General features: G+C 44.0%; 1 protein-coding gene across 2 annotated transcripts in view; it reads right to left on the reverse strand.

Annotated features, from left to right (window-relative positions):
* Window positions 1-33: 33 nt before the first annotated feature.
* Window positions 34-16,534, reverse strand: part of WWC1 (WW and C2 domain containing 1) — a 66,592-nt gene continuing 50,091 nt past the window's right edge. For both annotated transcript variants that reach the window (XM_053991012.1, XM_053991013.1), the window contains exons 11-23: window positions 15,791-16,329; window positions 11,609-11,717; window positions 9,837-9,917; window positions 8,861-8,947; window positions 7,945-8,137; window positions 6,999-7,151; window positions 6,408-6,508; window positions 5,501-5,648; window positions 4,672-4,836; window positions 3,190-3,282; window positions 2,113-2,343; window positions 1,275-1,396; window positions 34-778 (exon numbers count right to left, since the gene is read on the reverse strand). In XM_053991012.1, coding sequence (XP_053846987.1) covers window positions 712-778; window positions 1,275-1,396; window positions 2,113-2,343; window positions 3,190-3,282; window positions 4,672-4,836; window positions 5,501-5,648; window positions 6,408-6,508; window positions 6,999-7,151; window positions 7,945-8,137; window positions 8,861-8,947; window positions 9,837-9,917; window positions 11,609-11,717; window positions 15,791-16,329 — 2,089 coding nt within the window. In that variant the 3' untranslated portion in view covers window positions 34-711. The remainder of the gene's footprint in view (window positions 779-1,274; window positions 1,397-2,112; window positions 2,344-3,189; window positions 3,283-4,671; window positions 4,837-5,500; window positions 5,649-6,407; window positions 6,509-6,998; window positions 7,152-7,944; window positions 8,138-8,860; window positions 8,948-9,836; window positions 9,918-11,608; window positions 11,718-15,790; window positions 16,330-16,534) is intronic.

The raw sequence follows: 16,534 nt of genomic DNA on the forward strand, positions 1-16,534 counted from the left end.
AGAAGATTCACTCACAAAAAGCAAGAAGGCGGGTTTGTCCAGAAAGGTCACTTTATTGGAAAAACCTAAAATGGACTTTAAACCTGCAGCCCTCCTCCCACAGCAGTGGTTTCAATGGGCTCCCCACGTTACCTTAACAGACCCATTACAGACATGAGCTGTAGTACAAACGTTAAAAGTGCAAGTATTCTGAACTTCACACCTACTTTTATGACCTGGCAGGAAACACAAATGCTTCACAGCTCACAGAGAATTCGTTCACAGCACTTGGGAGTCCCAGCTGGCTCCCAGCATTCCCCACAGGGTACAAAATACATCACTCAGAGGAGAGTCCGATGCAGAACATCATAGAAGGTAGGGGTGAGGTTCCTTCAAATTTATTTTATTGCAGTAAAACCTCTAAAAGGTAGAGCTGTACAAAAAGTCTAAACAGCATTATTTAAGAATAACAGCACCTTACGCTGTATTTGTTCTTATTTAAAATTCTATTTCCCAAAAATACATTCCTAAATATACAAACTATACAATCTTGTCACTTTAATGCTGGTTTCTGTGATGATGTAACTTTAACCTAAAAATCTTTGAAACATCCACATACTGACAAAAGCTCTAATATACAAATGCCTTGGTACCTTCATAATACCACATAAATAACTTCAAAAGCCAATCTGCATTTGTAGAATTGTCCAGAAAGCAAATACTTTATGGTGATCACACATCGTCCGCAGAGAGCGTTGGGATGTTTATTCTCGGCCGTGTGAAAAATGCCATTTTCTCTCTGAAAGAAGATGATCAGCTGTTAATGCAACAGAAATCCTGCCAGAAATGTCCATCATCCACATGAGAATTTACCCCACCAGCTGTCCCCACAGGGAGCAGATGTACATCCTCTCACAACCTACACCTTTTATTTACTTATCAGACATGAGTTAAAGCCACATTACTGACCTTATCAAAAGCCATTTCAGTAGGGCTCAGGGTTTTTTCTTTTCTGGGTCTGTTACTTAGGGAAGCAAAGGGCTCCTTCTGTGTTAAATAATTTGTTGCCAGGTGGGGAATGACTTGGAGAATGCTGGTTGCTCTGATCATGTGCAGTGCTGCAACTAATTTCCCTGAGTCAAAGCTTATACTTGGATATGAAAATACAGAAGCTCTTATTTAAGCAGAACAGTTAACTACTTCTGCAGAGATCAGCCTTCCTCATCAGCATCTCAGTCATCCACAGAAAAATCATGCTAGTAGTCAATTTTTTCCTCCCCTGTACCTATGATTACCTGAATGACTGCACTTCCAGAGGCTCCTTTCGACTCTGCCCTCGCAGCCTGTGGACATCCTTGGCAGCAGCTCTCATCATTTTATCAGCCTTCAGCTCACACTTGTGTTCTGGGTTTTGCACCTATGTGAATAAAGGAGACTTGTTTGTGTTTCCAGGAGGAATTATCTTATCCTAACTGACCTCCAAACACAGCAGTATTTCAGCTGCAGGTCTGAGGGGTCTGGAACCTGTTGACTCTGGAAGACACAAGCCACAGAAGCTAAACTGAAGCTTGACAACTAACCATTCTAAGGGAGAGAGCTTTATGTAAGATGTCCTTCCAACCTGTGGTAAGAATAATGGCTTCTGTCAGTACTCTCTTTGTGTCTTGATAGATCTTTTAAGGCAGAAGATCAGCACACACAGCACCCCAAGAGCACCTCACACCAACTGCCTCCTACACCTGGTGCCAGCATAGCTTGGTCTCTGCCTGCTGCCAGCAGAAGTGCTGAGAAATCCCAGAAGCTGAGAAGGAGCCCTGTGCACGGGGGAGGGTGTGATGTAGAGTAAGGTAAGTGCCAACCACCACACACCACACCTCCTGCAGACTGGGGGGACACACTTGGCAGAACAGATGGCATTTGTGACTTCTCGTATTCACACCTCTGCTAGGGCAGCAAATCTCTGTGCTGGTGAATGCAAGGGCTCAGGACTAACAGCTTGATAGAGCCTTATGAGGCACACAAGAGTGACTAACAGTGCTCAGGCTTCATTTTCTGACTGTCCAAAGCCCCGTTTCCACAATTTCTCCATTTCTCCACGGAGTGGAACGAAACCCCAAGGCAGGTATGACTCACTCGTTTCTCCACAAGCCTCAGCAGCAGTCGAAACCTCTCATCATCCTTCACCCACTGTGGCAACTCTTTTTCACCCTGACTTTGAGCTTGTTCCAGCTGTTCCTTCAGTTCCCTCAGCACTGAGATCTCCTGAACCAGCTGGTCGTGCCAGGTTTTTGAAGCCTGCAGGTCCAGCTCCAGGTCCAGTGAGGTGCGGATCAGGCGCTCTGTACCGAAGGACTTGATTGAAGGCTGGAAGAGAAGGGGTGTGTGAACACACTGAGGAGAACTGTCCCAACCACTCCACCCAGAAAGTGCCGAATACATCGTGAGACCCATCTTTCTAATGCTTTTCTTCAAACAAACTATCTCTATTGATCCTGCTTTCCAGTCTGTCTTGAGACAGATACCACAAAGAATTCTTACAGATAACTGTTTTCATTTCTGTGCTTCTGCTCAAGTTCTCCCTTGGCAGCGTTTCCAAATCGAACAAGTCTTGCTTGCACACCTTCCTCCTAAGTTTAATGTTTCATCTTCAGCTGAATCCACAGTGCTGCAGAAAAACCTGTGATTCCTTTTTCCAGTAACATATTGCCTTCTGCTAGTTTCAAACACAAGCTGTCCCAAAAAAACCATCTCCTTAGGAGTTCAGTGTCAGTATCCTGGGGGAATTTTAGTGATTCCATCACAATGGGCACAGGGGTTTATTGTGTGCCATGGCATCACTACAACAGGGTCACCTGAGCATCTGAGACATTGTTCTCATCTTCTTTTCCAGCTCCTCAAATTTATTATAAATACTTAAGACTCTCACAACAATAAACACAGCAAAACTGTTTGTGCTGCTTCTCTGACAAGATGGAAAATACCAGGAACCATTTTCCTAAATTAAATGTTTTAATTGAGTTCTAACTTAAACATTCCTGTCATAATCTGATATTTCAAAGAATCCTTGAGAGACTTCTTGCACACAAAGAAAAGGTTGTGAATGAAAGCATGTGGCAACTGATTTATGTTTGCAAATTTTTCTTTCAAAACAGTTTTATGATTTTTGCATGTGTCTGTGTTAGAGGAAAATAAAAGTGGTGATGTTCTTACCCGTTTCACTCTGACACTTCGTCTCTCCATTGCATTCCGAACGAAGGGGGGCTTTTTGGATAGTGTGGAACTGTCACTATCGCTGCGATTCAGCTGAAAAGGAAGGTGAAAAACACAAATCTTTCATGAAAGAAATACAAGCAGTGCATACACATGCTGTCAGTGAGACCAGAGGTTGTTGTAAGCAGAACTGTGAAGTTTTGTGAAAGGCAGACAGCTGTCACCCCAGTCTGAGTACACAACATGCACTGGCACAGCCAGATCCTGCCACAGGCCTTGAACTTTGTCCCTTTTTTGGGAATAGGCTGTGAGCAAAGGAGACACTAAGTTAGGCTATGATATGGAACTCTGCCCCACTGCTCTTCTCCTGTGCAAGTAACCAGGCTGGGCAAAACAGCCCAGAAAAATAAGCTGTAAGTAGTAGAAAAAATAATACTCTTTCCTAGCATATGTAAAACATGGGACTATTTTATTAGAGATTTCTGCTTTCTCTAACCTGTATTTTTCTATAACTTGTATTTTAAGCTAGTGGTGGAAGAGGCAAGCTTAACTGAAAGCTCTCCCCTTGGGTTTATGAGCTGAAGACTTGCCATGTTACAAACAGCCTGCATTGTTTTGTGGTTGTCTGTAAACCCTTACAAAGAGCTCAGCTCAAGCAAGGCTTAATTTTATTCCATTCTCATGTCCCTTCTCAAAGCTGAGGGAGGAGGGGAACAGGCACTGGGATCTGCATGTACTGGGACACAGCACCTGTACCACTCCAGCAGAATGAGTAAGGTTTGTTCTTCTGGAAGCACCTGCTTCTGAACCAGGGAGAACCTACACAGCAAGTCTGGCCCAGCTGTATTAAGGGCTTGCCCACTTGGGACAGGTCATGTATCATAAAATACAGTGCTTGCTTGCTTGTTTGCCAATTCCACTTAAAAGACAAGATATTTCTGGTTTATTCTGACCTTCATTTCAGGAAATAATTGTAAACAAACATTTCAAAGCAGGGGAAGTGATATCTGACCCAACACATGGCCTGTTCAGTTACCTTCACACAAAGCACACTGGTGACTTTCAGGTTTCCACAGCTTTTTTGCTGATATTATCAGGTACTTACCTTTCCATTTCTATCAAGGATTTATGTTCACCTCATCTGAAGTCAGGTGGACAGAGCTAACTGAGTTAGCACAGAACACTTCAAGCAGCAGGAAACTGTTTAATATGCAGCTCATTCATCACTGCCCTACAGCAGCCCTTCCAGGTAGGTTTGAGCATCTCAACAAGCTGCATGTGCCACAAATATATGTGCACATATATATCTGATAAATTTGTGCTTAATACTGTTAGTTCCAAGGCAAGATGCTGTCCAGGAGGTTAGGACAGAGCAACTTCTGAAGTCAGAGGGGGAGAGAAGAAAGCACTTTTGTGTTTCTGTGAGAAATACAGACTGAGTGAAGACAAGCACTTAGAAGCTCAGGGTTTCATTCTCCTTACCCGACACACGTACTGACTCTGCGGTCCTGGGGAAAATGTTTTGGAGCGGATGATGGTGCTACCCCTGACAAACTGAGTTTGGGGTGGATTTGCTGCTCTTTTGTCTTTTGGACGAACTACAGTTGAGGACTGTGCAAGGCTCTCTGTGTTGGTCTCTTTATCCACCTGCAAGACACACAGTGCAGTGTAAATGCCAGCTTTCCATGTGCCCAGGACACCCCCCAGGGCTGTGTGACAGCCACCTGTGCCACGTCTGTGCTTGCTGCATTCAAACCCAGACATTCTTTAGCCCTTCTCATGCAGCGTGCCCTGACACTTCACTCCTGGAGCTCTGCTGCATTAACTGCATTGCTCCCTAAGGGCTCTGCATCCACTGACTGCTGTACAACACAATTGATTCCAATGGGCTTTGCCTGTGGATCCACACATCACTGTGACCTGGCAATCCCACAGAGAGCAGGTATGATTTTAAAGACCATTATCTTACTTGTTGTGCCATCTGCAGCAAAGATCCAAAGATGCACAGAGAGAGCTGTGTACAGCACACCCCTGTTTGACTACAGCTATATTCAGACCTAAACAAGGTCAAAAACACTGTCACATTAATAAAAACAGTTTTCATGAGCAGCAAAAAGAAGGCATGAAATAGTGCTGTGGGACAAAATGGTCACACAGAGTTATTTACAAAGATTTCAGGTATATAAACATTTAATCATCAATGGTGAGTTTTCAAATAACTGCTGTAGCCTTGCTCAGCTCAGCAACAACCCAGTCAGCAGAGCAACGGAAGCTTAAATCATCTTTCTGTTCAAAAGGCCCTTGACTGTACCTTCACTGCTATCTCTGTGTGCAGCTGGGAATTCAGACTTTCTTCTGTATCCCACAGCGATTTTCCAGCACAGAATTCTTCCTCCTCCTCTGCTTCATTTTCACTGATCTCATCCTGTTCTTCCAGGTCAGGGACCTCTTCATCTTGCCTGAAAAGAACAGCTTTGTTATTGAACTGGCCTGTTGTGGACAATATTCTGGTGCTGGAGCAGGAGGTACCTCCTGTAAGCTGCTGGACAGAAACACGTCCCCAGGGCAGCCAGGTGTACCTGACAGGCCCTGCAGCCACTGAGAATACACAAACACAGGCTTGGAAAGGAGAGAAGCTGCACCAGAAGACCACATTACTGCCAAAAACTTCATCCTGATCTGGCTTCAAAAGAAGCAAGATGAGGGTTCAGCCATGTGGTCTGAGTTTAAGGCAAGTGCATCTTGAGCTCTCAGGATGCCATTAAATCTTAGTTAAAAAGTGTTACTGGACAAAACTGAAGCATTGTTTTAACACCCTTTTCAGCTCCCTTGAACTCACAGCAGGCTTCTCCATCAATCCCATTGGTCAGGCTTGCTTTCTATTTCAAATGTTGGACTTCTCTAAGGAAATCTGAATCTGATCCATATAAAGAACAGCCACATTAAAATTCAAGCAAAGCCTTGCACCACAGAGTGGAGTTTTCAGGGCATCCATAGAAGATTGTACAAATAACAAAATTAGCATAGTGCTACTGACAATTTTCAACATTTATCAGTTTTGTTCTCATTTTCTAAGCACAGCCTCCAGAACAGAAGAAACAGGATTTTTCACCAAAACAGCAAAAGAAGCCTCCCACAGTTCAGTATAATCTGCTTTTTCCTCTGCACCCAAATGCTCCGATCACTCCACAAGAAGAAGATGGTGGGATGGCACCTACCAGCTCTCTCCACTAGTTAAAGTGCTTCTGCTCTCCTCCAGTTTCTTCTCCACAGCTTCCAGTTCAACGGCTGTCTGCTCTAAGAGTGCTGAGACAGAGTCCTGAGGAGAGAAAGAGGCTTTTTGTGAAGACAGGACTCTCAGAGACCGCAGAGTACCCAGCCTCTGTGGTGAGAACAGCCCCAGAGCAGCCCCCAGCCCCACTGCATACAGAGCTCAGTGCAGCCCTGTGAGCACAGCTGGCCCAGCTCCCCCAGCACGTGCAGGTGTGCAGCTCCAGGCTGAGCACCTTCTGTGCCCTGCATGTGCAAACTTTGTCTTGACTTGCCCATCAAGTTCATGGCAGCACTGCAGGAAGGCTGGAGCTCACACATCACTTACACATCCCTCAGCTTCCTGAGCAGACATTTCAGTAAGTGTTTAGCCCAGAACAAGGGCACATCTGGAATCAACAAGTTAATTATTTTGCTGCACTTAGCACATTCAAGTTGTAAATATAAACACAGCAGCCTTCTCTATAGTAACAGCCACACAAACCCTCTTGCTAGTCCTGTTTAGAAGAGATTTGTTCAATTTAAGCAGCTGTTCTTACTGTTTTTTCAGTGCAGGGTACTTCAGAGTGGCTGTTTCCTTGTTTACTTTTCCTGTTTTGCTTCTGCTGATATTTATAACTAAGGAGGTTATACCAACGGGTTGATTTCTCTCCGGATCTACATATTTCAGCGAGGCTAATTTGTGCTCCACCCTATTGAGAGCAAAAACACAGTTTTAGTGTAATACTAAAATGAACAACTACTACACCAGTCAAAAAAAATCAGAGTAAAAATCCAGGGCTGATTAATTTTGACAAATTCAACAAAAACTGCCTGTTTATCCCATTTTAACACTACTGGTAATGCTTTATGTTTAATTATTTTTAGCATTGCCAAGGGCTTCCAATGTAAGTAGCAAGAGTTTCTCTAGAGCTCCACTGTAACCAGAATCCAGAAGTACAAACAATGCTCCTGCTGGAGGGAGAATTTACAGCCAGACCTTCAAAGAGAAAGAGAAAGGAACAGGAGAGGATGGCTGCCTTTCAAGAAATTTGTAAGGCTGACAAAAATCACTGCCCAAACCCAGATGTTTTAGCTTTGTATATTCATATTTGTATATTCATTTCTCTTCATCTGCCTTGTCATCATTTAATACATTACATTTAGTATACAACCTGATGTATCCAAAACCAAAGTAATTGGTTCTCAATTACAGTATCAAAATGTTTCCAAAAGGAAGAAAACTAGTTAAGAGTTTGACATCAGATCATGAAGGAGAAAGATCTAGTGGTCTGACAAGGTAGTTCTGTAACAAAACATTTATCTCATAATTGTTTTTCCTGATGGAAATTGTCATTGCAAAGAATGCTGTGGGGGAGAGACCACATAGCTAAAGATTATCAGGAAGGCTTTCACAGAAATTGCCATACCTCAAGAGTGTAACATCGTGTCTAATTAAAAAGAGGAAACAAACACAGAGTTATTAAAATAGAGCTGGATACTCACCAAACATTCTTCAAGGTGAGACTTATCTACAGTGCAAACATCGACTCTTAAAGTCTTCTGGCGTAAGGCCGGGTAGGAGATGGAAACCCAAAATACTTCATTGTACACGAGATTGTCTGCAGCTTCCAGCGGCCTGGTGCGGAACAAGCAGCTCGTGCTCTCCGAGCAGGGCAGCACGGCCACGCGGATGTTCCTGTGGGAACAGCACTGCACTCAGCACTGCCCTGCAGCGTGCAGCTCTCCCACAAATCCCCCAGTGAAAGTCAACTGAGCACTGGGGACACTGCTGTCCTTTCCTATTCTCTGGAGCTGCAGTCAACTGAGAAAAAAGGAACATCTCGTCACAGCATCAGAGATGTGAAGTGGCATGAGTTGCCACAGACTTCATCTTTCTGAACCTCGTACTCAGACATCATGGGATCCTCTTTTACGTGGTTGTTTACATCTGTGCAACCTGTCACACTGCTCACACCCTTCTGTAGGTAGGAACAGCAAAAATGAATCCAATTTTTTGTCAGCTTATTCAGCACACAGTTGAGTTTAAAGACCTTGTGCTTGGAATGAGTCTAGCAGTAGCTGCACATTTTCCCAACCCTGTGCAGGTGTCTAAGGAGTTCTGCAGCAGGACAAACTCTCCCTCTTCAATTGATGCAGGTGCTCAAGGCACTGCTACAATTAAAAACCTCACCAGCCAGTGCTAATTCCAGGCAAATCCTACCCCAGTGAATATAGACCTTTGAGGAAGAAACTGCACCTTATTTCAGTTTACAAGTTCATTAGTTCATAAGTGTCACCTCACAAAACATCTCTGGAAAGGTAAATTTTTAAGTGTGTGAAAACTCATAAGCCAATCTCACTTTCATTCTCATTGGGATTCAACACAAATATATCAAGTGTGTTTGCTTCACCCACTTACACTTTTTGATCTTGTTGTAACAGCAGTGCTGGAACATTATTCAGCTGGATGACCAATATTGCAAATTGTTTATTTTTGTCATCATATCTGAATCAGAAACACACAGAAAAGCATTATTATTAGAGAATTCTGCCTTGGACTCTGTGGCTGAGTATTCCACACAAACAATACAAAAATTTACAAGCAAGACAACTCTATAATGTGACCATGACTTGCCCACAGTTTAAAACAAGACCAGTTTCCTATTACATCAAGTTTTGCTACCAGAACATCCAGAATATAGAACACTCCAGAACATCCAGAACTTAAGAATTCAGATACAATGGACTGTAGATTTCAAATAACACACACTGCTTTTCCTGGGGACTAGGTAAATTGCTGCATTGTAACTACAATTTTTTGTGAGGCCTTAATGGCTACAATATGGAAAAGTTACAAGTAAAAATACCTGAAGTACAACAGTGAGGATGTAATGAGTAATCTTTTGCTTTGGATGGCCATGACAAGTGAGTTTTGTACTACTTCTTCTTCTCAAATCCCACATAACTTCCAAAAAGTCATGTAAGGAGGACATCTCTCTGCCTGCCCTCCTACACCTTACCCACTACTGTGGGATCCACATGAGGTCAGGGATTGTGACTGCCACTTATTCTCAGCAGTTTTCCCCACCCAAGGTGCACCCTTAAGGATTCTGCAATCCAGCCAAAGGCTCTCTCCAGCCCAGCACTGCCCGTGCTCTTATTGCTGGTTTGCACCCTCATACCACCAGTTATCAGTATCACCAGCTGATTTCCACTGAAATGAAAGAGGGCAACCAAGAACCTCCTGGAGTCCAGTGTAATTCTTAATTACACTAAAAAAGGGCATCAGTTAGTTAATACTAATAGGACACGAGAAGGAAACAGCACAGAAAGCACTATCCCATTTATCATTCTTCCCACTGGAAGGCAAATCCAATAAAATATGTTGCACATACCTCATTGCAATTTGCACTTTGGCTGTTCCAACTGCTTCTGTATCATCACTGTCAAACACCATCACTTCTGACACACATGGTCTGAAAGGAAGCAACAACAATTAAGGATTTGATTTGCCTCTTATTGAAGTAGGTGATACAAGAACTTTTCCCTTCCATTCAGTGGTTTGGTATATGGATTTTGTAAAATTAGCAGCTAAAAGAAAGCCCATTTAAGAAGTAAGAGCAATCAGCCTTAGAGGTATGTATTACAGTGCTTATCAGCAGAAAGTCATATGCCTTCCCTCTTCACTGCCAAAAGAAAAAAAAAGCCACACAAAAGACTGGAAAAATAAGGCAGTGGGGGATTTTTAAAGGGTTCCCTTGACTGGTTTTTAGTAAAAATGGCTGACTGCCCAGCAAGAGAAATGTGACTTAACAACTGCAATCCTGTCCTGCATCATGACAGCAAAAATTCTCAACTTTTATTAGATTTAAGTAATTCCTTTGTTTCTTTAAGAAATCAAACTTTCTTAAGTACATTAAAAGTGACAGAGTACACTGACTGGCTTTGCTGGAAACAGCTATTCTGCATCATTTCCCTCTCAATGTATTCCTCCTCCCAAGTTTTATGCACTGAAAGTCCCCAAAACTACATTCATTGTCTAATTGACTCAAGAGGCTATGCTGCAGCACATGAAAGCAGGATTAGCATTCTTCTCTTCTAAGTGTTTTCCAAATTACTGCTTAGCACTCTCTTGCATTTCGTTACATTTCAGCTGCAGAGGGTGGCTCATCCCACCCTCACCACTTGGACAGGCACCAAAATGACACTGTAGGCACCACAGGGGTTGGCAAGCTGATAACCCAAAAAACACCAGCATCAGACATGTGAGTGTGCATGGGATGCCTTCTGTGATTGTCCCACTCCCCTCTCCACAGAGCCCCCCACCCCACTGAAGGGACACAGGGGCCCTGGGACACCCAAGTGTCTGACTGCTTGAGTCCAGGAGCTCAATTTACTGTAGCACTGCACTCCCTTGTCAAAGTGAATTGTGCTGTAAACATAAAAATTAGTAATTTATCTAGAAAATTAATGAAGATAACTAATGAACAGGGGGAATCTGAGATGAGTGATTATTTCACCTCTACAGTTGTGTTCCGCAACTAACGACCCTATAATTCCCCTCAATGCTAATAAAAACAGTAGGAAAGCCCAGATTACATGCAGGTACCAATAAGATCAGTTCTTCCAGTGACTTTCTTCCAGTGAACTTTCTGACCAAGCCCCCACAGACAATCCAGAAAGCCAGCAAGAGCAGGGACTCCCAGATGTGCCCTTAGTGGGAGAAGTCTTGTGGGCATCACATCCTGCTCTTGCTCCATGCACTTGGGAACTGCATCATGCACATCCATCAGGCAGCTCAAGGTGCTTCCTTAAACATCCCAAAGTCCCCTCTCACTGACTGAGAGAAGAGAGCTTTCCACCTACCAGATGGCTCCACTTCCCCCTGCCAAGGCAGCACCCACAGCTGACCAGCACTTTCACAAACAGGCCAGCTGTTCAAACAGCTCTCTGTGAGCTTCCTTTCAGCTGCTTCTGTTATGGGAAGCATAGGTCATTTTGATAATCAAATTCAACCTGCTCACAGTTTTTTCAGAAGTATTAAGAAAGCTGAGATTGAGAACTTTAGCCACTGAATTACAAACAAAGGTCATAACCAGCAGTATTGCAGCTGACTGATGCAAAGCTGAGTCACTGGCTTTGTCCTGGAGAGAGATCTGATGTCTACCTTTGTACAGATGCCTCGTACACGCCGCTGTCTCCAGCAACAGATTCATCAGACACTGCAGCTGACACACCTGCCACCTTCAGCGCCGTCCCTCCAGCTGTGTTTACACCTATCGGGAAAGCACAGAGGAAAACCAAAAGCAGGTGTTAATGAAAACAAACTGTCTGGATAAGCAGCAGCTTTTCTTCTTATCCTCCCCTTGAATTGCATTCTTTTCCCCCTGCCAGGTATTGTTAAGCAACAGCACATTTCTGAAAACAGAGGGGATACAGGTAGGGCAGACTGAGCTCAAAGGTGGCCTTAAAGTGAGGTAATGTGCCAAACTACCCTGAAGAAGAAATACACCCAGGAAAACAGGAGGAATAGACTGTGTGGTGGAGTTGAGAGAGGGTTTCATTGCACAGTGAGTGCCCATCTATTTCCTGGGCCCTGCAGCAGTGTGAGGGCTGAGATGACACACGGGTGTGTTACGGCTGCTTGCCCTGGCACCTCTCTGGGCACAGGTCGTTGCACGAGATGCCAGGAGAGGCTTCCAAAGCCCTGGAAAGGCAGGGAGGTACCCATGACATGATGAGCAACGTTCAGATGCAGCAGGACTTCTAAATTCTAGTGAACTTATAAATATGGACCAATAAACCAGCTCCTACTGCAAGGCACCCTTAGGCAGGCAGCGATCATTCTGCTCCCAGCCACCCAGAGAGCAGTGGCTGGGCAAGCACTGCTGACCAGGCTCTGGCCAGGTATCCATCACATGGAGCTGCATATCCCACCTGGAGAGCTCATACCAAGAGGGAAACAGCAAAAAAAAACCCACCACCTAAATCCAAAATGTTTGTGTACACAGGAGAAAAGGCAGGTCCCGAAAGACCAGGTTAACTAGCTGAACATGGAAAGAAAGAGATTTATAGGATTTAAAAGAGCAGTCATATGCAGGAATACAAGAAAAAGAAGATAGGGAAGAGAAACCATAGAAGGTGAAGCAAGTTTTACACAGAGGTGTTATCTCACATCAATTTCTTCTGTTTCAAAACAGGGAAAGATTCTCCCTGGAAACCTGCAAATTCTGCATCTTTTCACGTGAACATTTCAGTGGAGAGGAGCTGCAGCCAAGAGTCTGGAGAACTCCATCTGCCAACGTGGCTAACAAGTGCTGGGCCATACCCAGCTCTTGGCTCTCATCCTCAGGGATGAGGGAGCCCTGCTCCAAGAGTGAGGAGATGCCATGTGTCACCCTGGGAGCAGCTGGAACCCCACAGCAGCAGAGCAGTACACTCCTCTCCAACGGGCTTTTTTTCAGAAGTGGTGCTTCTTTCCCATAGACTTAGACAAGCACATGCCCCCAAGCCAATATATGGCTTCCAATGCATATTTTCTTTATTATAAAGCAAATTTGGGTTCTGTTTGGTTTTCTGGGGTTTGAGTTTGTTTTTGCAGATTTTTTTTTTGGTGTTGTTTTCTTCACAGTCTCACAAAGCTATTTAATGAATTTAATCCATCTTTGAATAAACTGGTGGAAAAGTGTGCAAGGCTTTTGGAATACCATAAGGACTTGTAAAGACATAAGGACTTGTAAGCCAACAGTAGAGGGTGCTACAGGTAACCCCAGTGCCTTGAGACACCTGTGCCATTTCGGGCCCATTTATCCACAGATTTTTTTTTTGACACTACCACCAAATGGCATTTCTCATCTTGGTACTCTCATGGAACCAGTGGACAGAAATAGAACGTCCAGACCTTTTCCCCATAGGCCAATCCCTGTGAATAGAGGTTAGCACCTGTAACACAATGTATCAGTCATTAACTGAAACAAATGGATCCATTTAACACTGGCATTCCCAGTTTAATCCATCCTCCCTCCTGCCACGTGCCAGGACCAGGCTCCTGCAGTGCTGTGGATCATAGGCTGTGCTAGAGGTACATAGACAGGGCCAAAACTTCTTTCCTCAATTCTCCTTCATACCTCCTAGTCCATGGTTTTAATAGGAAAATAACTTCTTCCCCACTGGCTGGCTTCCTAAATCTGATTCTTTGAGTTTTGCACACCAAATGCTGCTCTGGGAATCCCTTTACATGGGACTGGCTCACTGGGAAAGGCACTGCAGGTTGGCCTCCACACACCAAACCTCTCTTTCTCCCTCAGTTCCCAATGCCATGGAGTCATTCCAACACAGAAAGCCTCATTCTTGACCACCTCCCCCCAGCACCTCAGGGCCAAGGGGGTGAGTACAGAAAGTGCACAGCAGTGATCTCTGTGCAGCAGAGTGCTACAGTGTAAAGCTGAATAAAGATGAACGGTCCCCTGACAACAATTCCAGCCACCCCTTTCCTTACTGGTTTTGCAAAAGACTTGGAAAGCTCAGCCCTTTCATGCAGCTAATTAGCACAAGATTTGGACTTTCAGCTTTTAGCTTAAGTCTCTGAAGAGATAGCACACTAATAACAAAGTTTAAGGAGGAGTTCAGAACTGACTCAACTCTCCTCCATTTTTTCAAGCAGGTGGATAACACTACCTGTGGTGTTTCACCTTTTTTTTTTCACTCACATCAAGAATTTGAAGTTTGCTCTTCTCTTCCTGCAATGGGCCTTGAAGAGCCATGCCATGCACTGTCCTCACATCCAGACCATTTAATCAGAGAATGCTGGACTCTGCCAGATTCCAGGTTTTGCTATTAGTTTCCCCTAAATCGCTCAGGTGTTCTTCAGGTGAGAAAGGCAACCTTATTTCAGTTTCAAAGCTAGAGGAGGTTCTGCTCTACCAGAAGGCAGCAGCAAAGCCCTCAGCTATAGTGTCCAGCTCTGCTTCCAGGACACGTGAGCGTGCTTTGCCCAGGACTGACCACCCCAGAGCCAGCCCCTGCATTTCAGGTGCTACACTGAGCCCCCACCCCCAAAATGCCTGAGGAGTAGAATCTCATCTCATTATTGCCCTGAAATAAACTACTTATGGTGATTATTTTGTCTGCTGACTGGCTAACAGCAGTAATCACTTAATCTGCTTAACACCTGAGCTTTCACTTTAACAGCCTTGGCAAATCTTGAAGAGCTAAAAAGGTTAAAACTAATCAGCATCCAGTTCTAATAAGAATAATTAGTGTTTCCTACTCAAATGCATAATACCTCTCGCTTGTAGGAAAATGGTAGCTCAAAGGGGAAGACTTGCACTTGTGTTTTTTATTGTGTTTTAAATAGTGTCAGCCTTCTCAATGCAGAAGGCGGTGATAACATGGTACTAGTTCCCTTTATTCACACAGGCTGTTCAATAATCCACAAAAAGCAGAAACAAACTGTACTGCTGGTTCACAGGAGTAGCTTGCAAGTTTATATTGCCTTTAAAGCTCTTCCTCACTGCAGCTACAAACCCAGTCCTTTCACTCATTGGATTTAACCCAACTACAGTCACAAGGGCTTCAGACAGGCCCTAGCACTGTGCCCTGGCTGTGCCAACTGCTTTCCATCCGCTTCAGCCCATCCTTTCCAAAAAAGGATGAACCCTTCCCACCCACCAACAAGCCATATGCATATATGAGAACATCCACTGTCTCTAAATGTCTTATTTTATCATGCTTACAATCTAAACACGTTTTTGTTGCTAAGAGACCAAAACAGCAGAATTGAAGCACAGCCTTGACAAGTCTGCTCAGCTGAAATTAATAAATTCATTGCCACTGATTTACTGGGAACCAGAACAGGATTTTATGCATACTGAGGTGGTGAGGAAGGATTATTATTACTATAATTTGTTAACTATTTAGCTAAATGGCTTTCCCAGACCTCCTCAAAAGCTTGGTCAAAAACTTTGTATCAATATGGCACTGTGTGTCTCCCAGACCCAAAACAATACATGACATTCTGAATAGTTTAGTGCCAAATCAAACCAGGAATCCCATCATGACAATCCATATTTGCACATGAAATCCCTGTGATTTGTGTACACACGCATCTGTGTACAATAAAAACACACCTAAATCAGTCTCCTGCAAGACTCATTAGATCAGTATTCTTGTGTACAAATTAAAATACCAACCCTTCCTCCCAAACAAGACAGAACACAGAGCTGAAAACATTTTTTAACATAAAGATAACAAGATGACAGACAGCTTCTGAAACACTTGCTTCTCAATGCTTTATGAACTACATTAAATATAAATACATGCAGTGCATGCAAATCTTTTCTTACCATACCTTGACCTAGATGTTTATCTCCTGCTCGAGGCTCTTCCAGTCTACAGTTGCCACTCCCAGCGTTTAGAGTGAGTTCTGACAGATTTGCACTTATCTCTGCATCATCGAAATCCATATGGCTTGAAAAGGCATCACCAGTTAGGAGTGGGTCTATCACCAGTGGAGAGCAAGGTGGGGATGGAGAGGAGAGAGATGACCTTGGGGACAGTGATGTCATGGATTTGGGAGTACCAGACAAGGACCTCAGAGCCTGCATGCGACTCGTGGTATCTGCTTTTTGAGTTTTTGCTACTTCATTCTCATGAATAGTGGTGATACAGCCTGATGGCCTAAACCCAGTGGCTCCTTCTAAGAACAAGTCAAGCTTGTTTTGATATTCCGAGTCCAACTGCTCCAACTGCTCCAGGTGCTCAAAGTAGAGATCAGTGAAACTGGCTGAGGTGGACGAATCCTGGCTGGAGGTGGCAAGAGATCCTCTGCTAGATGCAAGAGAACCAGGGCTGCTGCTCGAGGAGAGGGAAAGCATGCTGGTGGAGAGACTGAAGGAAACAAGTCAGAAAACATGACACTGTATTCTGATTTCTCATGAAAACACTGCAATGTCACCACATCTCTAAGCCCACAGGGTGCTGCTTTGTTAGCTCAGGCCACACGCATTAGTCCCCAGAGCAATCCAGAACCACAGTCTACACAGCAGAAACGGTGGGTCACTGCTCAGCAAAACACTATCAATCATACACATTT

Source organism: Vidua macroura, chromosome 15, assembly GCF_024509145.1.
Source record: "Vidua macroura isolate BioBank_ID:100142 chromosome 15, ASM2450914v1, whole genome shotgun sequence".
Lineage (NCBI taxonomy): Eukaryota > Metazoa > Chordata > Aves > Passeriformes > Viduidae > Vidua > Vidua macroura.